Source organism: Empidonax traillii, unplaced genomic scaffold (assembly GCF_003031625.1).
Source record: "Empidonax traillii isolate 1590-97213 ecotype Southwest subspecies unplaced genomic scaffold, ASM303162v1 scaffold33:size3420811, whole genome shotgun sequence".
Classification (NCBI taxonomy): Eukaryota; Metazoa; Chordata; class Aves; order Passeriformes; family Tyrannidae; genus Empidonax; species Empidonax traillii.
Window position 1 is genome coordinate 2,100,079 of NW_020955226.1, and position 25,197 is coordinate 2,125,275.

The following is a 25,197-nucleotide window of genomic DNA, read 5'->3' on the forward strand; positions in this document are numbered from 1 at the left end:
AAAGCCCGCTAGACACCTTTGCGGTAAAGTATAGTGGAATCAATTACAGTTTTCCTCTCGCAGTATATCTTTAGCGGGACACGGCAGTGAGATAAGGAATCGAAAGTGAAAACCTATGTAAAAAACAAAAAGGTTTTCTTTAGCCGTGAGTGCAAAGCCACAGTCCTAACCTCAATTTTGTTGCTGACCAGTCGCGTGCTTTCCGACGCTTTTCCATGCCTCATTTACGCCTGCACTCGCGTTCAGGGTGAAGTCATTGAACGTTTGAGGGTCCTTCCATCCGGGACAGCCTCGCTCCCGGTTAAACGCTTCAGGAGCAGCGCTTCGGGCAGGGGTCACTCGCGGGGACCAAGCTGAGGCAGCTGCCCCTACTCCGCGTGGCTGTGCAGAGTTCACAGAGGGAGGCTTTTCGCTGCTGCCACCTGCCAATTGCAATCGGGGGACAGCCTTTCGAGGCTCGCCGGGAGCCTGGCCGGGCGGCGAAGGTAGCGAGGGCCGCGGCGGCCGGGAGGTGACACGGAGCAGAGCTGCCAGGCCGGGGGGGCGCCGGGCCGGCGCTGAGGCGGAGGCTGCGCCCGGTGCCGGCAGCCCCGGCCGCGCTGAGTGCCCCAAGGACGGGGTCCCCGCTCACTCGGGCCGCTCACTTGTGTTTCGCGGTTCGGTGAGGTCTGCTGGCACGGGAAGAGGGGCGGGGGAAGGCGGCTCCGGGGCAGCCCCACAGCGGCGGGCGCGGGCGGGAGCCAATGGGGGCCGGCGTGGCCGTGTGGCAGGCGGGGCCGCCGCTGCCCCCGCCGGGCGGGGAACCGGCACGGCGGCGCTCGGCAGCATCATCCGCGGCTGCGGGGCTGACACACGCCTCCATCCTCCTCTCCCCCGGCAGCCGCTCACACGCGCCTCGCCGCGGGCGGAGCGGAGCGGGGGGCGCCGCGGCAGACAAAGCAAAGATGGCAGGGATCCTCGCCTGGTTCTGGAACGAGCGGTTCTGGCTGCCGCACAACGTCACCTGGGCGGACCTGCAGAGCACGGAGGAAGCCTCCTTCCCGCAGGCGGAGGACCTCTACCTCGCCTTCCCCCTGGCCTTCTGCATCTTCATGATCCGGCTGCTCTTCGAAAGGTAACGCCGAGCCCCCCCGCTCCGCCCCGGGCTTGGCTGGGCTGGGCGGGCCCAGGGGCAGCCGGGGATCCTTGTCAGCCCGGCGTCTTTCCCCAGCTTTGCTTCTGTGCCGGCCTTGCAGGGCCCGTACGTTCTCCCTGCCCCCTCGGTCGGTCCCGCAGTGGGCCCGATGCGGGAAGGTGGAGGGGCTCGGGAGGCAGCCGGCGCGCCGTTCCCGGTGCCCGCAGCGCGGCCCGGCGCGGGCGCTAGGAGGCGAGGTCTGCCCGGGAATGGGCGCAGCCTTCCCTCCACCTGCGCCGGCCGCGGCGGGCACGGCGAGAGGGGCCCTCCAGCACCTGTGCGACCCGCGGGCTGCGGCGGGGTCCTGTCCGGCCCCCGCAGGGCAGCGCCGCAGGAAGGTCAGGGGCGGGGGGAAGCGGTACCGACAGGAGAGTTTGCCCGTGTCTCCCCACCGCAGGGCCGCTCTCCAGAGTTAACCGGGGCGAAGCCCGCACCTTGTCCCCTGCGCGGACGGGGACACCGTGGGCGTGCGGTGGGAAAGGGCAGCTCGTGGGGAGCAGCAGCCCGGGGTAAGGGCTGCAGCGGGGCTGAGCAGAGCTGTGCGTGGCCCTTGCGAGTGGTATCGGTGCGAGCGGTCCTGTGTCGGAACACTCCCGGTGCTGTCAGGATGTGGGAGCTCAGTGGTGAGACGCGCTAGACGCTGTTCATCACTGAACCAAACTCCTTGTACTCCCAGGTTGCTGAACTCAAAATACACGTTTCACAAACATATAAATACGTATACACGTATATTTAAACACAATACGTCAGGCTAATGATCGGTCAGCAGTAACTGTTTATTTTCTGTGAGTGTTCCCGTGCAGGGGCCGCCTGTCACAGGGAGGCGGCTGAATCCAAGTGGGTGCTCGCTTGCGAACGCTGCTGCGCCGCCTGGCAAAGGTGGTGTTCCCTCAACAGCAGAGAACAAAAGAACGATTCCTTATGCCAACACCTACATGTTTTAAGTGCTGTCTTCCTAGGTATGCTATTAGGATAGTCAAGGAAGATAAAGACCAGTAGTTACTACATGCCAGAGAAAGGCTGTAAAGATGCTTTAAAAATTATAAAATAACTGATCTGCCAGGTACCACTCCACCAATCCTAAGAATTCCCTCTCCCTGCTTAGAATATGGCACTTGGGATGTTGTTTTGTGAAAAACCTGCCTGTTTTCCTAGCTCAGTTGAGAAGACCATATTTGTTTTGAAAAATAAGCTGTCATGGGCTGTTTTTAACTTCTGTGTTGCTCTACGTATTTACCAAAAAAGACAATGAAAGTTATCATCTCCCTGAAAATCTGAGGTTATCAAAAGTTAATTGAAACACTTGAGTTAAATACTGTAATAGAGTTACAATTTAAGTACTGAGTACAATTATGAGTATTATTTAGATAATATCAAATAATTATTTTTTTTCTTTACAGTCTGTACAACATGTACTTTTGAGCACTGAAAGCGGGTGCGTGATGTTGCATCTCTTGCCATCTGAGCTGCAATATGTATCACAGCAGGGCTGCGTTTGGATGGAGGAACAGTTAGTCAGGGAGACAATTTCAGCCTAAAGTTAGATTCAGATTTCTGCTGTTTTCAGTGTGGCTGTTGTTAGCATCATAGAAGCTCCTCTGATTATTTAGTAGTCTGTATCTACTTCCTTTGGTTACTTTTCTTCATTCATTTACATTTTTAATTTTCAATTTTCAATCTTGCATTACATTATATTTTTAAGTGTTAGTTATACGGATGAGAAAATCAGTACGTCTTTCAGAATTCTCTTGTATTCATTAGACTAATTTTGAAATTTATATCTAGAAATGCATTCTGCCAGCCTGATAGTAGCTAAGAGACGTCCCAAAATGTTTCATTAACAATTACTTATGTATGTATTTTTTCCTTTTTAATTTCAAATCAATTGCAAAACTCTACTGTGAAAGTAGGATCAGGCTGTTTTGTGTGTGATTAATCCACACAGCAATTTTGACTTTTCATGCAGAGCATTTTATTAAAGCAGGCTGAGCAAAAATGACAGGACCTGCTTCCACTGATCAAAGCAGGGGGATTGTACTTGACTTGAATGGAGTAAAGATCAAGCCTTATTATTGCTCATTTGTAATTGATTTTGTCAGATTTCTGTGCTTTGTTCATTGGGAGCCACAGAAGTGTTTCATGCACATCATCAGTTAAAGGGCTTGCAATTATACAATTGGAAGAGGAAAAGAGAGGAATATCTTTAAAATTGATTTTTTTTTTCATTCTTCTGTGTATTAAAACAGCTACATTTTTTCCTTTCAGAACTCAAGTTGTAGATGACTGATGTTGAATATGCTACATCCTGGAACATGCTCTTGCAGATGTGTAACAGTTTCAATGGTAGTAGCTAAAGAAAAAATAAAAATAGATTCTGTAATACATTTTAAAAAAACCCAAAGGTCTACTTTATATCCATGACTGTACTATAGTGTTTGTAACATCAATGTAATATCTCTATTTTGCTTTTTAAGAAATCTAATACAGGTGCTCTTGTAATTCTTTATACTTCTAGGTAAGAAGATACAAGGTGTTAAGACTCTGATTACTTATTTTATAACCATTATTTTCAGACTGCTAGGCTGCTGGAGTAGTATAGTATATTTCCCATGCTATAAAGGGTGACTAACTTCATGAATGCTCATCAGAGCAGTAAGAAATATGGTTCAGATGAGTTGGACTTCACATGTCTTTGCTTACAAAGTTCTTGATGTGTAGGGAATGAAACTCCTAATGCTAAGAGTTAAGAGTTGACTTTACATATATATATATATTTATATTTATGTTCTATATACATATCTATTTGTGTATATATAATTGCAGGTGGAATTGAAGTGGCAGGACTTAGAAATCTTGCTTTTTGCATATTCACCTATTATTTACAGAGTTAATCCTACTGGGATTTTGTTGTTGTTTTGTTACTGGTTTGGTGAATCGGCTAACCAAGTCAAGAAAATAATCTAGTAACTTTTAAATTTCATTCTCCTTTCAATAAGCTACTTTTTGTTGATTTCCTTGTCCTACCATCCCTGACCAGCACTCTTGAATGAAAGCAAAAAGTAGATTAGAACATTAGGTGTATGCTGAATCGCTTCAGCAGGTGGATCTGATGATGATAAGCGCTCTTGAAATAAGCTTTGCTCTGAGGTATAATCTCATAACCATGAGATTTAGTGGATATATCTGCTGAGACCATCATAGTTATGGATGAGGTGCTAAAATACTTTTAACAGCCTTTTATCCCTTCCTTCTCATTCAAATCTTTCTTTCATACAAAGTAAGCACAAAGATAGTGTTACCTAGTAATGTGCAAGGTGGCAGGAATTTAGCAAGGCAGTGGTAATGTGGGAACATATTTCTTCATAGTATGTATCTGTTTTGTGTGTCTTCCTACTTTTTTAAAAGCATGTAAGCAATTAAGGATCCTCCCTCTCCTATACAATGCTTTCAGCCATAAGGAGATAATGTAAGTGCTCAATAATAGCAGTCTCTGTCTTCTTGGATCTTTTCCAGTTCTGGTGCGAGAAAGACAGGTTAAAGCTGAACTGAAACTGGTCTTACTTATAGCAGAGTGTTGTAGTTTTGATTGTCCTAAAAAAGATAAAGAATCATCTGTTATTCTGGACAAATAAAATTCTTCTTTTGTTTATGGGATAACTTGGCTCTTCTCTCTCTGCACTGGACCGTACTGCTCAGAAGCAGCATCCTTTGCTATACTCCTACATGCATCCTCTGTGAGGAATATGGGGTTGTATGAAAATAGTATTTCCTCAGCAACTGGTGCGTTTGTTGGGCACAAAGCAAGAGGTTAACATACTTCTGCCTTAGAGACTTCTCTCAAGGGGGAAGTTGGCTGAATCCTCCAAAACGATTTCTGACTAAACAGATTTCTGATGTGATCAAGCCATCTTCTGAGTCAAGTCGTCTGGTATTACTGCCTTCTTTACACTTAGCTCATTTATTCAAGTTAGTCATATCATCTTTGCATTGCATTTGCAGTATGTTGTATTTCCCTCACCTTCTAAGCAGCAATTTGGGCTCAGATCTAATGAGATCACGCCATGAATCAGCAAACTAGGCTTACACTGCATTTATTGTCCTCTGGCCTTGACGAGGAGCAATTCTGAAAGGTGACGCTGATATTCTGCAGTTGATGGAATGGCTCATACAGTCAGAGATAGCTTGATTATATATAGCAACAGCCCTCCAGCTGCGCTGAGTTGAACTGAACCAGCCACATCATTTACTGTCACTCCGATCAAGATACTCTAGACACTGAGTGTATGGAATTTCATGGCTTTTATATGACACTTTGCTTTTATAATGATAATTCAGTTCCAAAGGTAACCTCAGCTGACTCTCAGTTAGTATGACGCAGTGACATAATACTCTGTATGGACATGTATATATATATTTTGCTAACTGTAAAAATTCATTCAAGTGACTACATGCAGTTTTGTAAGTGTTTCTCATATGTGGTGTATATGTACAGATTTGATTTTTATACTCCCTAAGACATCTAGTATCTGTGTTTTCTTACAGTGAAAAGGAGGCTAGACAGGATACAAATTTTGGAAGTGGGTGTACAAACTTGGCGCATTTCCAGCAGCCCAAAACCTCGTCTGAGGAGGCTGGGTGGGGCAGTGATAGTTATTTCTATCGAAACCTGTTTGTAGACTGTGATATTTATAGATTTCTTGCCTACTTTCCTGTGTGTTAGTGAAATCTGATCATTCAGGTGTAATTCATGTGTGTAAGTGGCTGCATCTGTTCACTGACAATAGCTTTCTCAGTTCTTTCTCTTTTTTTTTTTTTTTAAATAATTTTTTTTCATAAAATGACCTCTAAGGTCTCTTCTTTTTGCTTGATTACTGTTTACTGAATGCTTAATTCTGTTGAAATGGAATAGAATATTGAAATTGCTAACTTCTGTGAAAAGGCATGGGCAGTAGAAGGAAAATAAAAAAGCTATTTCTTTTAAACTTTAAACCAATTTCTTTTTAAAAGTAATAATAGGTCATTAGCAGTAAATAGCTTTTAAATATATATCTTGCTATATATGTCCTATCCATTTATCTGTGTTTATTCATTTATTCTTTTATTTATTTATTTTATTATTTTATTTTTATTTATTATTACTTTATTTATTTTCTGTCATTTATATTTTTCTTTATATAACCATTTTTTTCACCCTAGAGTTGCAGGGTTAAGCTTTAGCCACTCACACATGCAGATACCTCACACAAAATGATTGTTTTTTAGCTGGAGAGCTGTCGTCTTGGCCTGTCTGTCTTACCAGCTCAGACCAGTGCAGTGTATGCTCACCCACCTTGATTCTGCCATGGCTGGCTCATACACATCTCTGTTGTGTAATGTAGTTGTGTGTTCAGATGTAAGCTCAGTGTTCCTTTAAATGAAGGTGGAGTGGATAAAATGCATACTATTTGAATGTCCTTCATAGAAGGCCATTTATAGGTGTACATTAGTGTCAATCTTAAAATTAGGAGTCACATGGGAAATATGTGCTGAGCTCCAGTAAAGAATGCCATTAAAACTGATTTCTGAAATATCCAGGTGAGAGAAGTATGACAGCTAAACCACAGCTCTGCTGTCACTAGTGGGAACCAGGAGCCTATTATTGTTTTTTTTTTTTTTTCTGAGTGCAGGTTCCAGTTACTGTTAGAAACTCCAATTCGGTTCCTGCCTGGATTCCTGTAACCATGCAGTTGGATCCAAATTGCCTGCGGCTCTTTCCGTTGCTCCTACTTCTGCCTCTGTCACTGATTAACAGGCATTTGCTAAGGATTTGTTCTTGGGAAAAGAAGAGCTTCTGGTATGCTGCCTTTTTCTACACATCTGCAGACCAGTGTCTTATTAGTCCATACAGACTATTTTGTAAAGTAACCTTTGGGATAATCTATTCCCTTAAATCTATCTCTTTTTCTGCCAACAAGGTTGATGCCTGAGCTGAACAATGCTTATTTGACCATATTTTTGGGGGTTTGGTTCCCCTCCACCCCCCAAGCTGTTAAATATCCCATGTCTGCAGTATTTTGACAGTTGATTAGCATTTGGTGTTTCTGTGCCTGTCTCAGAGTCTTGACGTGAGAGTTAAAATTACAGCATAAAAGCATATTGCTGTTGTAAGTGATGTAACCTTATCTAATATTCAGTAGTATGCTTAAGGCTGTTGTTGGCACCTTATGGACAGTCAGATGCATATGATTTGTATCAGCAGTTCCTGGGAGCTGTTCATCTCACACCTTTGACTGCTTTGTGATCTCCCACAACAGTGACTCCCTTCACTCATTGTGCACGTACAGATTTTGGGGGTGCGGCAGGGATGGGCATCCAAGTCAAGGGAAAGGAAGGGAAACGTGGGTCTCAGATCACTTGAAAGGGGGGAATCCCTAATGTCTTGCTTTAAGGTGAGCAACTGGCATTCAAATGGGCTGAGAATTTCTCTCCTTTGAGGCAGTGTTTTTAGCACATGGTCCTTACAGAAGACTAACACTACACCGTGTGGCATGCACCAGTTTCTGATGGTGCTTGTCTGGTTATTCTGAAGTAGTCAAATGGCGGCCAAGGTGGGAGAACTGGAGTATTTAGCAGAGTCAGTTATAATCTTGGAGGTGGCTTTCAGTTGGACCTGTAGCACAGGGCTGTGACTTCTGTACAAATAGGAAAGAGTAATGATTTTTTTTTCATATGTGGTTAATATCTCCCATAATAGCAAATGCTGCTGTTGGTAAGCTTTCATACTGCTGGACAATTATGATGCCTCATGTAACTATAACTGATGTAGCACAATCAAATTTTAACTCTCAAGGTAACTGTACAATTACTAAGAACTGTGAAGAACTATAACATCCAGTTAGCCATACTGTGTATTTTTTAGTATGTAAGATACATGTATATTTGTATACTGGCTATTAATCCAAGTTACCTTTTGCAAAGGGAGGAACAAAATGCTAAGGTTCTTCAGACCATGTTGTGATAATGAAGTATCTGTCAGATTCACTAACATAAACCTCATTTTACTATTATAAATGATGTGCTTTAAAGTTTGGTCTGAAATGATGAAAAGCCTTTGCACTCACAGGTCACACTAGGACAGTTAAAGCAGTATAGCTAAATCACTTGCATTTTTTTTCTCAGTGAGGGTGCAGTAGAAGCTTCCCTTTAGTAATGTCTTCGCTGTATTGGTTTCTCCTCTACGGATGGGGACAATAACCTATAGTACTATATTAAAAGAAATAAATCTAGCTGACATAGTTAACACGTGCAAAAAACAGAGGTTAGAGCTCTGAATGTGTTCATTGTCATAAAATTTTATATTCTTGAGATTTAGTATTTGTGCATGTAGTAGTATTTTTCTATCCTTTGCAAAAGCTAGTGGCTCTGTTTTTATCAGTAATGGGATAACATTACAGGTGGTATAATGTTACAGCAGTAGTCACATCTACTCACTGCCCATTTGCCATCCTTTGAGAAAAACTTAATATTTTTTAGTTCTGCAAGCAGAAGGAGAAAAAAGCCGAACAGAAATGATGCTGAAATCCTCACTTCAGTGTTGGGATCTGTTTACTCCCTTTTCACCTTTGCTCCTGACTCAATTCAGTTCTATATGATATTGTATAGATATCTGAATTTTCACTGGGACTATCATTTACCACATCCATGGGACACATCTTTTACTGAGAAGAGAGTGGAAGCAGAGGGCACTTTGCTGTGGTGTTTGGCAGAACTCTAAACTGTGAAAACTGCTTTTGTACCAGTACTGTCTATGTTGACAAATGATGGTACGTAGGAGCAAAACTGCCTAGGCTAATGAGAAGTGCCTTTATGCAGTGGCAGGGAGTTGCTTATTTAGAAATAAGAGTGTTCTATAGCTCAAACTAAAGAGACATTGCTTACTCAAAAGCAGCTGCTGATCACAGAAGAATGTGAAAAGATCAGAGTAGTACATTGTAACATACCTTGCACTCGCTTTTGCAGGCATGTCTTTTGTGACTGTGTGATGTGTCTGTAGCTGGAGACAGCCTGCTTGGTGTGCTGCTATTAAGGGAACTGCTCAAACAAGGTATGTTTCTTAAGACACACAAAAATTAGCCTTGATGTGGCAACTGCTGGAACTTGGTAGGTGGGCAGCATAAATGTGGAACGCTAGTGTAGACCAGTGAGCACTACAGTGTAACAAAGCAGACAAAATTAAATCCACATGAAGTAAAAGTGAGCTGAGAAATTTTGGGGGTGGTGGATGAACTCAGGTGGTGGTGATGAGCTCCTCTGCACTCCTCAACCAGGAGACCTGTGCAGCAGGGGAGCTGAAGGGCTTCAGCCTGTCACCAGTTGACCAGCAGGGCTATGGCTTTCCTGAGCTCTCTTGTAACAGATGGGAGCATCATTGAGATCAGAATCCCCATTGCAACTGCTGAGACGAGATGAAAATGAAGTTCTGGGTAATGAGTGGGTCATGAATGAGTATGTACCCGTTGACAAGCTTTTCTGCAGTTGTCCATTAGATTTTCTCTAACTTCCTGCTGTTCAGTACTTGCAGTTGTCCAAAGCATGCTGCCAGATGAGATGATCAGGTCCTGCGGGGTGTAATTTATTGCTGTTGTGGGCATCATGCTGGAAAGAAGCTGTTGAGAAAAACAAAAACAAGTGGTTAGACCACAAGCAGAAACATGTTTTGTATCTATTGTAGCAATAATTGGATGGTAATCGAGTGGTTGATTCTTATCTGTCAACTTTTCCCACGTAGTAGTATGAGAGAAGGGAGAGAACTGATATGATAAGAGAGTAACCTGAAAATATGAATAGTTCCAGCACCAAACATTTCCCAGGATTACAACACTTGTACTAAATTAACTTTGCAGGGATTGCATTGATGTGATGATGACAAATTGAACTGTAGATGGAGTCCTGGGAGTGCTGGTGGACAAAAGGACTCTTCTCAGTGATGTACAGTGAAAGGACAATCACACAATTGATAGGCAGGAAATTTTGTTTAAACATAATTATCATCTTCTTGGGATGGTGGTGGAATACTGACAAGCTGCTCAGAGAGGCTGTGGAAGTATTCAAAAAAACAACTGGGCACAGTCCTGCTGTAATTGACCATCCAGTGGACTCACTGATCTCCCGAGGTCTCTTCTAACCCAGCAATTGTGTGAAATCATAAACCTCGCTAAATGGCATCTTTTCACAATGCAGGACTCCATGGGCTCCTGAGATCTGTGTCTGTATGAAGTGTGTAAACAATGTTGGAAAACTGAATAGGATATGGTTAAGTTGAAGTTCACTGTAAACCTGCAGACGAAAATTAGGGCAGAGCACATAGCCCTTGATTGAACGGACAGCAGGATTTTCCATTTGCTGTGGGATGGGTCTTTTGATTTTAGTCTGGAATGTGAGCAGACTAAATCAAGAAATAGATGTGAACCTTCTCTACCTAAGACAGGAATTACTTTATGGGTACACAGAATGAAGTTTGAGTTACTGTGGTATAAACACATTCTGTTCCTTTCTAGGATCAATGCTTTGAGTCTCCTACAGTATTAAATTTGATTATAACAGGCTATTTTGAGAATGATTTTAGTTTTGTTCCTCTTAAGTTGATTCTTCTCAAGACTACAATATCTTGAAGGTAATTTTGGTTTTGAAAAAAATTCACAGAAAGAGGTCATTCTAAGATAGGGAACAGTGATCAAATATCTTACTAGAAAAGCTTTTATTCCCTTTGTGTTCAAGATAATAAGAGTAAATCAGTCTTAGAGAAAAAAGAAGCCATTCTTTAGTTTCACATTCACTAATTGTTTATATAGGTTATATAATACAGAGTGGAATATATATATATTATATATGAATATATGTGTATATGGGGGACAGAGCAATTTATATACCACAATGGCATCATATCGCTTTGATGTAATACTTTTTTTCTATTTAAAAAAATCATTGAATTAAAAAAAAGAATCTTAAGGAGTGGCTGTAAAATACTGACTGGTCTAGAAAATGAGATATTTCAAAATGTCAGTTGATGGAGTGGTAATGACACAGTTTGATATTTGACACAAAAAATACACCCTGTATCCTCATTAGAGGAATCCTCGTGAGTGCTAATCTGGAATTGTTATTTTCTAGAGCATTTGTGGGAAACATGAAAAATACTTGGTTTTCTTCCAGTTTGGAATGAAATAAAAATTTTGAAATGTCAAAATTTCATCAGGAACAGATGTCCTGACTTTCAGCCAACACTGATAAATGGGTTTGGTTTCAAGACAATGATGTAGAGATAAAAATGAGATCTCTATAGCATTGCCAGCCTCCAAAAGCATATATTCTATACCAGTTAACCAGTTTGTATATCTGCATGCATGATGCACAGAAACTTTCCTTGTGGGTTTTTTGTGTTTTATTGAAGAAAAAAACATATCTCTTACCAGGTTGCTTTTCTTGAAAATAGGCTAATGGTTTGTAAGAGTCATGGCAAGAGCTTGAACCTCCAGTCTGGCACTTACCTTCAGTTGTCAAGATGAAAAGTACTCTAGCAGAAATAGAAGAACACCATTTCGTCTTGCTTGCTCTTCCACTGAGAGCTGACCCCAAGGTTTGAAGAGCATGTAGCACTTTACATCTATCACACAAGCATTGTTTGGTGGAGAATGTGGGCAGAGACTGCCCAGAGAGGCAGTGGCCGGATTAAACCATGACACTTGTGTTTGGCCTTGTTTCCTGGTGGGAATAATTCAGACGTAACAGTAAAGTGGCTTAGAGCTTTAAATACTACTAAAAAATCTCTTAAGAAAGTTGCTTCAAAGAATAGAAAACTGCCAAGTTACCTTTATTCATCTGCTTTTACACTTATTTTTAAGGCTTCTCACATGTTTCAAGATGATCCTAATTTTATCAAGAACCTTTCTATGTTTGGTGGAAAAACAATGTGTTGGTCATCTTAATCTCAAAACCCTTGAAGTGTTTATCAGGAAAAAAATCATAGCTTCTTTACATTTTCTTTCTAAAAAGTCCTGTAAAAAGTCCTGGTATAACCAGGAAATATTAAAAAAAAAATTGGTTTGTAAATTAGCCAACTGCACTGACTAAGAAAATAACATCTGCTAAATAATCTGCCATCTTCTCCAGCTCTCAGTCTAGAGCACAGAACATTAAGAAATTATGTACGGAGAAGGGGATAGCTGTCAAAGCAAGGATGTTGCCAGCTATGTGGACCATTATATCAGTCCTCCATATCCAGCGTTTTGTGTACAATCTCCAAAGGACCTGTGCTTCCCTTTAATACCTAGACTGACTTAAGAGCACAATAAGAACATGTTATTATGGATTCTGTTTGACCTTATATTTGTTTGTTTATGGTGGTGGTCCTCTGTACTGGGGAAGGCTTTTCAGAATGAAGAGCCAAGGCAGGTAGTTTCCAGCATCTTACCTTTTCTTCTTTTTCATGTGTAATTTCAAATTTAAATTACAAATAAAAAGCTAGATTAGTTCATCTTCATGTATAAAAACAGTCTTTGGAATCCAGTTATTACCACTTGCATCTGGTCTTCTCTTTCAGACTTTTACTAACTTCACCTAGGGCTCCTGTGAATCTCTTTCAGAGCTTTAGGCCTGCCTGCTGCACATAGACTCGTAAATCCTAAGTCGTACGTGAAAAAATGGTGGTCGGGGATTTTCATCCTTCCTGCCCAGTGACTTCATAAGAGTTTCCTATGAAACATCCTGGACTTCATACATCAGATTAGTTGTCTCTCTTCCAACCTTAGCATTTGTTTTCCGAGACAAATTGTAATGTAAAAAAGTGCATTAATTTTGTGAAACTGTACTACATGCATAGAGAGAATTTTGTCACACAGTCTTACTGGATTATTTACATACAGTAAGTTCTACTAGTGCTGTAAATTAGTTTGTTTGAGGGTGGTCAAAGTGATTTATACCTGTTGAGACTCTATATTAGTCTTGAATATAATTTATTTGCTCACAAACGTTCTGAGTCTGATCTTCTGCCAATATAAATTAGAAATCAGCTTTTGCTGAGTTCTGGTGTTTTATCAGCATGTAACCTGTATGAGAGACTAAAAGTTGTATGACATTATGTATGGTCATGTGTAGCCATTGAATTTTAGTAATTTAATAATATAATTTAGTAATTAGGAAGCAGAAGCCTGTATAGCTAGGTAGAAACCAAGAAGAGTTGTAGATAGATAAATATCTCTTTTTTTAATTTGTTTTTTTTTCATTCCATTTTTCTCTCCTTGACTAAGTGCCATGTTTATCCCTTCCTCCATTTTTTCATGACTAAAGTATGTGTGCAGCCACTGAGTATTGTTCTGTCAGAAAATGTCAAACATAGGAGGGTAGTTAACATTTGATGTTAACTAGAAAGACTTGTACTGTTTTCACAGAATAGAACATGGGCCCTTGCTCCTGCATGTGCAAGGTGATCGAGCAATCAAAGGCATCACATGCTAGCCTTGCAACTCCTTCCCTCAGACCCTTTGACAGGAGCATCTCTAATACTGACTAAAGACATCAGGTGTACCGCTCAGTGACAGCCTGCTGGTTAGCAACCTTGGACAGCTTTCTTGTGTCCTGCTTCAGTTCTGCTCTTGCACAAAGCTATTTATGGTGGAAAAGAAAGTCTGATACAGCTATGCAGTGGTTGTAGCTCCTCTTAACACGTGTAGGGTGGCCTGGAAGTAGTATTCTGATGTTGCCCTAGCAGGCATGCTGCTGCAACTGCATTGCAGTCAGTCCATGTGGCAAGTAGCTTAATGTGAACCCAGATGTTCTGTGTAAACTATAGTCACTGCCAGGGTAACAATATAAGCCTCTGTTAAGAGCTCTGAGTACAAACAAACAGAAAAAGAAAAGTATGATCCTTAATGATGATGATGTTTGTTCCACGTGTAATGAGTTTTTGATTTAGAGAGTACAACTGGGTGTGTGTACACGTGGATATTAAGATGGGTTATAATGATGGCCTCCAAGACTGTCTCAACAAGTCTCCCAGTCTGCTTCACAACAGGGTGCTCTTTTTTTCTGTGCCTGGTAGTGCTGAAGGTATTTGTTTGTACTGCATGACAGAAAGAGGCCTCTGAATGAGTACACTTGCATAATGAAGAACATACTGGATCCACCCTGTGTTTTCTTACAATTTCCTTTCACCAAGCTCTCTTGAAGTGAAGGCTTGGCAAATGTCCACTCTCAGCTTTGCCCGTAGAAGAGCAGTTATCCACCAGAAAATCTAATTACAGGGAGTGGGCTTTGCATCCTCCCCTGCCTCCACAATTCCAGCCCATGGATTGAAAGGATACTGGTCTGGTTTTGCTGTTGACACTGAAACAGTCAGGCTCCTGACCTCGGAGGTCTAACTTTGAGTATTACAGTCAAGCAGAGGAATAAAAAGTGGTATGCTTGTGTTCTCTGCTGGTGATTTTGAGTGATCTATTGTGGGGCCTGGGATCCTTTTTTTATAATGTGAGCATAACTAGGGTAACTCCTTGTTGCTTTTAAAAGGTTTTCACATAGTTTAATGAGAACTATCACAAATAGTAGAAAGTTTTCAGAACTTTACACAGCTGATCTGCTGAACTCCTAAGCCCCCTTCCCCTTGGACCATTTACAGTCTTAGAGGTGCAGTTGCTTCTGTGCTGGGATAATTTCAGAATGTGTCTGGGGTATATGAAGGGAGATTAGAAGAAGAAAGATAGAAAATTTCACCTTCACTCTTGAGTTTTATGGGATACTTTCTCCCCATCTCTTAAATAAGACATCCCAGTAACTGATAGTTGCCATCAATTGTATGAAGCATCCACTTCTACAGAAGCACTATTAATGAGTCTCATTCCTGCTCTGACAAAGACAGACCTGGAAGAAGATATAGAACTTGTGGGAATCCTTATCAGAAATCTGTTTTTGAGAACCCAAATCTTGAAAAAAGGGATTTGCTCTCTCAGCCACCAAAACATTTACTTTTTTTTTACTTATTAACACCTTAAATATTGTCTTGTCTGGAAATTTTTCAGCATATTACTTAAAAGAAACAAAAGAAATTCTTCATGATAGCAATATGCAATTTGTCAGAATATCTTAATTTTAATGGTGTCATCTTGTGTTGCCAGCCATTTACAGTGTGCCTAGAAGAGTTATACACAGTTGGGGTTTTTTACTTCCTCATTTCTTAGCTCTGAAATTGTATTGAAAACATAATAATAATGACAATAAAAACAATTATAATAACAGTAGTGGTGATAATGATAATACAATATTTGCCTGTTCTAAAAGGGTGTTTTTAGATGCAGGTCTGGAAAGCGGACTCAGTGTATACGAACAGTTGAGAAATGTCTGAGTAATAATATGATGACTGTGTAATAAGGCTGTGTAAAGATGAAAAACTAACAGAAGTAAATGCTGACACTTTTCTACATAAGCGTGGTACAGTACTTGGCGTGAAGATCTGCGAGTAGAGGAAGGCTACTCTATATCAAACGGATGTGACCTTTTTATTTGGCTAAAAAGAAATAAATTTTGGAATGCCTTAAAAATTTATGTTTTAATAATGCTTTTGGACACCTAAATGGTATGTAGGACACACAGTATAAGAAGTATTTACAAAGTTATTCTCTTGTAATTGGAGTAATTTTAATGAAGGACTTCTTACTCTTTGGTCTTATTTATGACGGTGGCACTCTAATGGAGTGTGCTTCATCTCTGTTTATAGTTTTAGGTTTAGATCTTAGTCCTGCATCTGGATTATTTATGGGATAAAGGAAATAGTGATAAAACATAAGCTCTTTTGGTCCTACTGCAGAACAGGCTGAGTGATTTTGCCATTCCAAGGCCTCTTAACAGAGTTAAAATAATGAGTAATAAAAACAGAAGTTGGAATACTTCTGTGCCATCAATAAATATTTGCATCTCAGATGACAGATCACGACAAGTCAACCCCCTCATGTGTGTGACTAATGTAGATAATTTTTGTGGAGATGCAGTTCAGCAACCACATGACTTGTGGTGTGACAATCTGCTGCTCTTCAGTATCTTGACAATTCTGTTGCTTACTTGGAATTTAGAATTTAGGGAATTAATTGCTCCCAAAATTCTTCCTGTACTTGCTAGATAAAAATTGTTAACAGAGAGGTTGAAGATCAGAGGTGGGAATGGGGCAGAGAAGTAGAGTTGGGAGGAGCACACAGGTGTCTTCTGGACCGTGGGAGAGGGGAGTGGGACTGAAGATACAGTGTATGGGGAGAAAACACGACCATGACGTAAGTGCGTGGAGTTGGGAGGAATGTGGTGTCACCAGGCATACCCATTTGTTTGTGATCACCACAAACAATGTGTGTTTGCAACTATTCCCTTCAGATACACATCTAAATTCAAAGGTACACGAGAACACCTGTATCCTTGGAGAGGAAGAGGCTTGATACATGTATGCTTTGTCTTCCTCAAGTTGTGAATGGGACAGATCTGAAAATTTTTAAGAAGACTTAAAATTTTACCCTTTTTTGTTTGCTTGTTTGTTTGTTTTTAACTAGGCAGTAGAAAGCCATAGTGTTTGTATCATTGTAATCCTGTCGCCCATGGAAGGGTGTAGCATGTCCAGCCACCACCCCCACCTTCTTGCAGAATCTTTAATGAAGACAAATGACAAATAAGATAAAAAAGATACCAGCTGGCTAATGTGACCCAAAACAATTATGGACTGCTATCTGTTTATCCCTGCTGATGACATCTAGAAGTCTGTCATTAGGGATCTGCCGCACCTTTGCTCCTCTTTCCAAGTTAAGTCAATAATAACCTTCTAGGTTTGGTTGAAAAATGTAGATACTGTTACTTCTGGCAGATCTTTGTGACAGATTGGATCCTTGTCATTCACCAGAGCCCTGGTGGTCAGTGAGACCATGAAGTGGTCTGAAAGGAAACTGAAAGGAAGTACAGGAAATATTAGTGTAGGTGGTTTCCATCTGTAGAAGTTACAAATATCATTAAAATGAGCCAATTTTTGATTGCTGAGCTGAGAACTCCAAAAAACAGAGGAACTGCAGCTGAGGCAACAAACCTAATATAGTCAGGAAGAATGAGAGATCATGAGGATGGAGCAACTAGGTGAAATTCGAGTTGGAGGGGCCTTTTGTGAGGAAGTAAGAGAAATACTGTTGCATGCAAAGAGTTCTGTAGAGTGGACTTTTCTTTGCCCATTGCAACTGACAAACTCTGCTGTTGGCAAAGACAGACAAATGAAAGAATTCTTGATTTTAAGATAGAGAACGTTTTCAATCAGCTATGCAAGGCATCTGTCATATCCTTAGGCCATCAGAGTGCAAAAGTACTGCTTAAATCATCTAGGGAAACTTAGTGTGTTGCTGTGATGACTTGATTAGCACTAAAGGTTTCTTTTATGACCTTAAGAATAATGCCAAATAATTGTTCTTGCTTTATGCTGTACTGTAAGGGCGGGGAGGAATATGTGCCTATGTGGTAGAGAAAAATGGTAATGTTCTCTAGTAACCCAGAACAGTTATGATTGCTTGGATCATCTAGAAGCACGAGACATTTTCAGCAATTAATTTATAGACTTAGCAGATGTTCATTATGGCAAGGACCCAATAAAGGACAAGAGCTGTTCTCTGAAAGACTTGTAGATGTTTCCCCAATAGCTGAGGCTTAGGAAAAAAATCCACACACTTTTATTTCCTTATTGAGAAACACCTATTTCATAAGGGAGATCTGTTAAGTTTGTGTTTGTGACTGTCAGTCATAAAATACGTTAATGATCTTACAGAAGGAATTTAAACAATTGAAAAAAATCACTTTCTTTACTCTATACAGTTTAAATGTTCCTGAGAGTTTTTGTTAAATTGTATAAAACATTAGTTTGAGTATCTTTTTAAATAAGTGAAGGAAAAAGTAATTTCCAGCTTGATTTTTGATTACGCTGTAATTTCAGCTGGCATTTTAGAAGTAAAAATAACTTTGTTTCACATAGAAAGCAAACCTAGTTGACAGTGTTGACCTGCTAGACATCTTTAAAGAACAATACTAGTTTTGATTGAATTTGGAACAAGAAACTATACTTCTGCAAATGAAGCTTCTCAAATTATTGTGTGATGTATGTATCGAATAGGATAGTGGAAAAAAACCACCCTTTTGAATCTCAGACTATGTTTCTCATTCTGGGTCAGTATTCAAAAACAAAATATAAATAAAGAAAACATCATTTAGGTAAATACAGACATACTATCTTACCATTGCTAAAGAAATTGTTATAAAAAGAGCTTCACATTTTTCTAAAAACAAAAAATCTGTATTAGACTATTTTGCATCAGCACATCTGAAGAAGAAATATTGAGCATTGAGGTACAGGTTTTGAAACCAAGTGAGTCAAAGTATGCTGGATGTTATTACCTAACAATGTAGTGTTTCCAGGATGTTTTTAGTTTGGCAATTTTATCACAAATGCTTGTTTTGACTTCTTTGGTTGTCAGCTCCTCATATCTACCTCAAGAATCTCATAACTGCCGTTTTCTTTTGCTTACCTTCTGATCCAGTAGACATTCAGCAGAGGGTTCAAATTCCAAATATCTTCCTGGGTTCAGGTCCAATATGCCTCTCCTCTCTAAATGTGTCACTGTCAAAAAGCCTAATAAAATAAACATAAACCAACCAGCCAAAAAGAATACCCAAATATTTTCTTCAAGAATTCCTTAACTGTTTATCTAAGGTACTGAGGCTATAATTGTTTATGGTTTTCTGACTTAAGGGTGAAAAATTGTTCAAGACAATGAAAGTTCAACTGTAACCGCTATAGATAAGATACAGCTCAGAAACAAAGGCCAGATGGGGCTGATTTAGATGAGTTATGTGTAGCGTAGCCTTGGCTTCAAAGGAATTCAGCCAAAGGCAGGAAGGGTAAAAGTAAAGAAACATCAAAGACAAAGGCTCCCTGTGCACATTCTTGAATTTAGGATGCATTCTGTGTAGTCTGCTGCTCAGCTGTATATTGTGCTCCAAATGGCTTTTCTGGGTGGTCTGTAGTAGTCCTGGGTTTACTGGTGAGACAAAAAGGCTTTAGTAGCATAATAGAAACTCCGCTTAGCACCTGTGTGGAAAGACAAGTTATGATGATTTCCATTAACTTGAATTAAATGGCTTAAGACTGGTTGTGAAGTTTGCCAGCCAGATCTGCAAGTGTCACGTTCCACAAAGGTCTTTATTTTCCATCAAACCAGATGAATGAGGCACTTCTGCCTAACAGCAGCACCCTCCCCTCTGCTTTCCCACCACTGAGGTTCCTTGTCTGCTTGTAGGCAGTGTCCCAGTCCTTGTGGAGAAGGCAACAACACCAGCAGTGTCCAAGGCTGCTGTCACACATCCTTAGAGTAGGCACTTGGCAGTAAGAATTGGAACTGGTTCCCCCACAGCCTGTGTGGCAGGCCAGTGTTCCCCTGGCCATCAGCTGTCAGCGTGTGGCACTTAACCATATGAGGCTGTGGTATGTGGCTTGCCAGACCAGTTAGGTTGGCCATCACTACAGTAAGTCAGGAAGTTGATTCTTTCCCTTCTTGCACCAACTTGTCAGGCAGCACATTGCATGTGGTGGAAATAGGGTTCAAGGGTGATTTTAGTATTTGGCCAATACAGAATGGCATATCCTTTTTAATTTTATTTTAATGATGAAATAGAGTGCCTTCTGTCTCTGCAACAGAAGGAGAGGAATGAATAAAAATGAGTAAGTTGAAATTGGACTGACTCAGTCCCTACATTTTGTGAAGATTTATAAAACTTTGTAATGCCTTTGTGACAGTGAATATATGAATTGCAGTGTGTGAGTCCTTTTATCCTGAAAGAGAATAAACATACAGAAGGTGATGTAGATCTAGCACCTAGTATTACAGTTTCTCTTTGGAAACGTAGAGTCAAAATGGAGATATTTATGAGATCTCTAAAACTGTTCACCATGAGGCTGTACAAAATACTCTAGCAAGATGTCATTAAAACCAGCAGATGCAATCGTGGTTTTGCTGCAAGCACAGCAAAAATGAAAGCACAGCAATTCCTCTATTTTTACCTCTTGCTAGCTTATCTTTGTCTGCCTCTTGCCCCTCTGCCTCTACTTCTATATTTTGACATGCATCATTTATTTAGTTGCTAATGGACCTTCGCTCTAGGATTAGGATTTGTGAATTGGAAAGACCGTAATAATTTTTCCCCCTTCTGTCTGTAGTTGCATAGATGACTCCCCTGCTATGTACGAGGCAGAAGTAATTCGAGACCTGCATGACAGGTCTGTAATTGATTCTTGTTAATTGATTCCTTCAATAACTACTGAAAGCTAAAGGGGAGGAGGGCTGGGCAGGAATAGCAGTGAGGTTGACTAGCACAAGATTTGACCTAGTTTTTTCAATCTGCGTGGCTGTGCAGACAGACTCAGTTATAAATCTGCTCCTTTAGAACAGCTTTTATTTTTTTATACTTTTGTTCTCTGTGTGAACAGCTGCATTGGTTTTGAATGTTCAAACTTGATGTGCTAAATGTAAAATTTTGTCGTTATTGTATAGTGTCATGGAAAGGTGCATGTGTGGTGAGAAAGGAAGGAAAGGCACCTACATCTGGTGCATTGCTGTGGGGTTTGCTGCTCTCTGCACTGCCACTCAATCGTTCTCCTTTGTGTCTTACTTGATAGCTGCGTGACATTACATGCTTGGTTTTTTGTCCTGCCTGCAGTATTTCTAAGTATGTGAATTACACTCACTCTTTACTTTGTGTAGGAGTTACAGGTACTGCTTTGCATACAAACAGAGGCTGAAAGACTTTTTTTTTTTTTTTAATTTTTGATAACAACTCTAAATTAATCATTTTGCCACATTTTATCTATTTATAGCAAGTGGTCCTGGCCTTTGCTTGATTTACTTGTTTGTATATTTTTCTTCCCTTAGCAGTGAAGCACCAGGGATTAGTATTAAATACTGTAACAGCATGGGGATTCATGACAGGCTGTCGACCAGGGCTTTGATCCTCCAGATGCTCTGAATAAACATTACAACAGACATTTGAAGGAGGATATTCAGTTGCTGAATAGGTTTATGCATAATGAGGTTTATGTATAATGTTTGCCTTAGTTTTGATCGCAGAGAGGTTCCTTCTACAGCCATTCCTTAACTGAATGGCAAGGCTTTTTTTCCCCTGTTCTGCATTGTGCAATAACTAGTTTTGTTCTTGAACCACTTTGTGTCTGCTACAGGAAAACCATACCCAACTGAAAGCCAGAAAACTGACTTCTGTTTCTGAAGCTGCTCTGAGATACAACTGAACCTGCATCAGGAGATTGCGTAAACCCATCCTTGCTGATTGGCTTGCCTGGCTTCCTACCCTCTCTGGCCTGAGAGTCACTTTCATTCTGCTATAGGCAGTGGCCCTGGAGTATAGCTTCATGCTGCTTTGCTGTTTCTCAGTGTTTGCATGTGGTCTCTGCTCTCTTATGGCACTGGTTGTGGCTCGAGTGTTGCTTTTTGCCAGCTGGAGAGGCTCTTGAAGAAGGAAAGAGTTCCAGTTCTCAGTTGGCAAGGAGGGGAGCTCAGTGATGGGGAAAGAGAAAAGCTGAGGTGGTGCTTGGACCAGGGGAGATTCTGTGGCCTTCTTGAGGAACTCCTCAGCTATTTTCTCTTTCCTTAGCTGGCCTATACATGTCAGTCAATAATATTCCCCTGCATTAGGCTTGGAAATGGATGCATGCTGCTGTGACTTTGGTGTAGCACCATTCACCAGCCCTCTTCTACTTCTTCTACCCCTCTTTGGTTTCACAAGTGCTTATCTCTGAAGCTGGGAAAATATCCCTATAGGGAAAATATCCCTATAGGTAGAATCTTGCAATGGGATACATTCATCACTATTTTTTATTCTAAAGTAGAAATTGGGATTATGCCATAGTCCAGGGTCTTCTGAAGACTTCTTGCTTTTCTTTGTGTTCCTACCTGTTGGTGAAATCAGCAGTCTTTGGGAGCCAGGCTTTGTCAGTAACATTTCTCTAGGGGACAATGACTGATGTGCATGTCAAGGAAGTGACTGTCAGCCCAGGAGCTGAAAGGAGATGTCTGCTTGCAGGAGCTGCTCTGAGTATCCTTCTGAGGCATTTTATCTGCTGGCCTGACATTTCCTGTCCCACTCCAAGTGAGCTATGGTCTTGGGCTGTGATACTTTGTCGTGTATCCTGGATATAGATATCGTGTCTAATTTGTTCTCAAGGGAAGGCAGAGTTTGATCTATGATTCTCCATGAAGCTGGTAATTACCATGTGCTCTCAGTGCTCACAAAGCCTTGCTGCAGTTCAGGCATCGTGCAGACACTGAACTGATGTGCATGCTGAATGTCTTGGAGTGTGTGCAACACAAGCCTGAGGATCTTGGCGGCACACTGGCCATACGGTGGCCTATAAGTTTGTAACTCTTGGGTTTGCCTGGGCAAGTGGGTAAGGCTTCAAAATGAGTCCTGCAGTGTTTCCGACCTAGGGGTTTCCCCTCCCTGTTCCACCTCCTCCTGTCTTTGTGCTCTTGCCAAGCACACAGCCCTCCACAGTTCAACTGCAGCAATATTATACGTGGCTAATCTCTAACCCAGCTGAGTGAGAGACTCGCTGCCACTTCCATTTGAGTTGTCAGACCAGCATACTAGATAACATTCTATAAAGAATTTGTGCTTTTTTGGCTGAGCTGCCTCATAATTGTGCATGCATACCAGAATGCTCAGCTTACCCAGAGCAGTGGGACATGCACTGAAAATCTATGGAAGAGTTGATCCCCAACAAGGCAGTGTGTTTGTGTCTTAAGTTCTGCTGGGTGGGTTTTGGTGGTTGGCCTAGCTTAGCCTGTGCCTTCACGAGTATGTACATTGCTGCTTTGCTCAAGCTGCACCCTGACATTGCCTGGTCACAGACGGTTTTGAAGGCAAAATATTTTTCCTTTAAATGTTTTAGTTATTCTCTTAAACAAGAATTACTTCATGACTAATCTTAGGAATTATGTTTCTTGCCATTTAAAAAAATAAAACTGATGATCTACAATTGTGTAAATAATCTTCTATAATGATACGATTATATGTCATATGGGTTCCTAGTTTTGATTTTTATCCCAAGCAGCATGTGCTGTGGTGTGTTTTAAAATGAATAAATAAGGCAACACAATTCTTATGATCTAAAGGAGAGGAAAAGGCATATGGCACCCCAAACAGAAACACAAAGAGTAACAAATACTTGCCACTTAAAAGTTCTATGTAACTATTATCTTACAAGTAGTTTGTGACCTGCCAGGGCAGGTAAGTGTTCTATTTCAGCATCAGGAATCTGTCTCCTTGTTTTTCAAACTCAATATTAAAAGGCCACCTTTTGTGTTACTGTTTCCATGCCACTTACTTGTGGCATCTAATAGCAACCGCTGGGGGACAACATTACAGTGTCCAAATATATATATATATATTTTTTTGGTCTTTTTTTCACCTTCTGCTGGTAGAGATGGGCAGTTATATACCAGTACTATTAGGGAACCATGTTTTAGTTATGTGTCCTTTATGAGACCATTTGAATTTGTAGTGTGCAAGTTGCTGACAAAAATCTTGTAATGAGCTAAAAGAAAGTAGGATTGCAGAAGTTTCGTGTGTGTTTTGATGTACAAAATACAATCACTTATGGATCCAATGTGTAAATCATTCGCAAATACCCAAGATACGAGATGACTTCTTTTCTCTTGTTTGACACATGCTGTAGCATTTTTGAATGCTGTCAAAACTGGTGGGGCAGCGTTGTTCTCCCATGGTGAGCTCCTGTGGCCGGCTGGTAGCTGTGTGTGCAGCTCACTAGTGCATCCTGCCGCACGGCTCCCTTCCCTGCCTGAGGTTTCTGGCTGCAGCAGCCCAGGGAGTCGTTTCCAAAGTGACGTTTGGGTGATCCTCTAACAAATCCTATTATTTGTTAATAGGATTTGTTCTTGCACTGTTTTGTCCGATCAGTAATTGTTTATCACGCATTAGGAGTACAATGAGATGCCTGTCAGCTGTGTTATGGGCTTTTTGTGGACTCATTGTTTGCCTGCGATGGCAGGTTTTGCTTTGGGACAGCCTCAGTGCAGAAGGCAGAAAAAATAAGGCTCTACATTTCAATCACTGCAGTGTAGTGTATCCTGCACTTTAGTAGGCACCAGTTTCCCCAGCTCCCAATAGATGGTGGGATGCACAGAGGGTCACTAAGCTCATGTAGTGGGCTGGGCATGCTCTGTTCTTTTGCATTCAGAGCTGCAGCTGCCTTCCAGATTGCTTCTCTGCCTTCCCAAAAGAGTACCCCGCTGAGGTGGCAGTCAAACAAGAAAGCATTAAGAAAATTCAGCAGTAGAATAGAAAGGTGAGGGTGAAAAATGTACAGAAAAACTTGGGAGATAGTGAGAACTAATTGCTTTTTGTCTTCGTTGAATGTTTTGATCAGCCCGTATGGTATTTAAAACTCATACAATGTAGGTAGAAACTACTCTAAAGGGGTCCATCTGAGCTGAGTTTTGAGGTTTCAGGTGTGAGTATTTGTATGGATAATTTTATAAATCTTTTGCTGAAGTGCTTCTTTTGGAAAAACTATTTGATAATAAATATTTTGAATTGTGTGTATCCTAATAGGCTTTTTTAATACCTTTTCTCTGAGGAGAATACATTTTAAGAAATATGAAGATCACTTTTCCAAAGCAGAATCTGAATATGGTCCTGTGATGACTTGAGCCTCTAGAGAGTTCACACTCAGGTTTGCTAATGTCTGTTTAGTAATGCCGTGTTGATGGAGTGAATCGGATCAGGTCACTGATCCAGCTGAAAACTCCATGCTTTTCTGGGGTGATGGGCAGTGATAGTCTCCAGTTTCTTGAAGCCCTAATTGGCTGCTGCAGTAAAAGGGGCAGGGTGGGATAAGTGTGCTTTGAGTGGCTGCCTCTGCTCAGGGTGCTGTGCCTGGGCAGGTGGGAAAGGCTCAG

At 41.0% G+C, this 25,197-nt stretch overlaps 1 protein-coding gene across 2 annotated transcripts in view; it reads left to right on the forward strand.

The window, feature by feature from the left end:
• The first annotated feature begins 813 nt into the window (after nucleotides 1-813).
• Nucleotides 814-25,197, forward strand: part of CERS6 (ceramide synthase 6) — a 115,450-nt gene continuing 91,066 nt past the window's right edge. For both annotated transcript variants that reach the window (XM_027911513.1, XM_027911514.1), the window contains exon 1: nucleotides 814-1,114. In XM_027911513.1, the coding sequence (XP_027767314.1) occupies nucleotides 945-1,114 (170 nt within the window). In that variant the 5' untranslated portion in view covers nucleotides 814-944. The remainder of the gene's footprint in view (nucleotides 1,115-25,197) is intronic.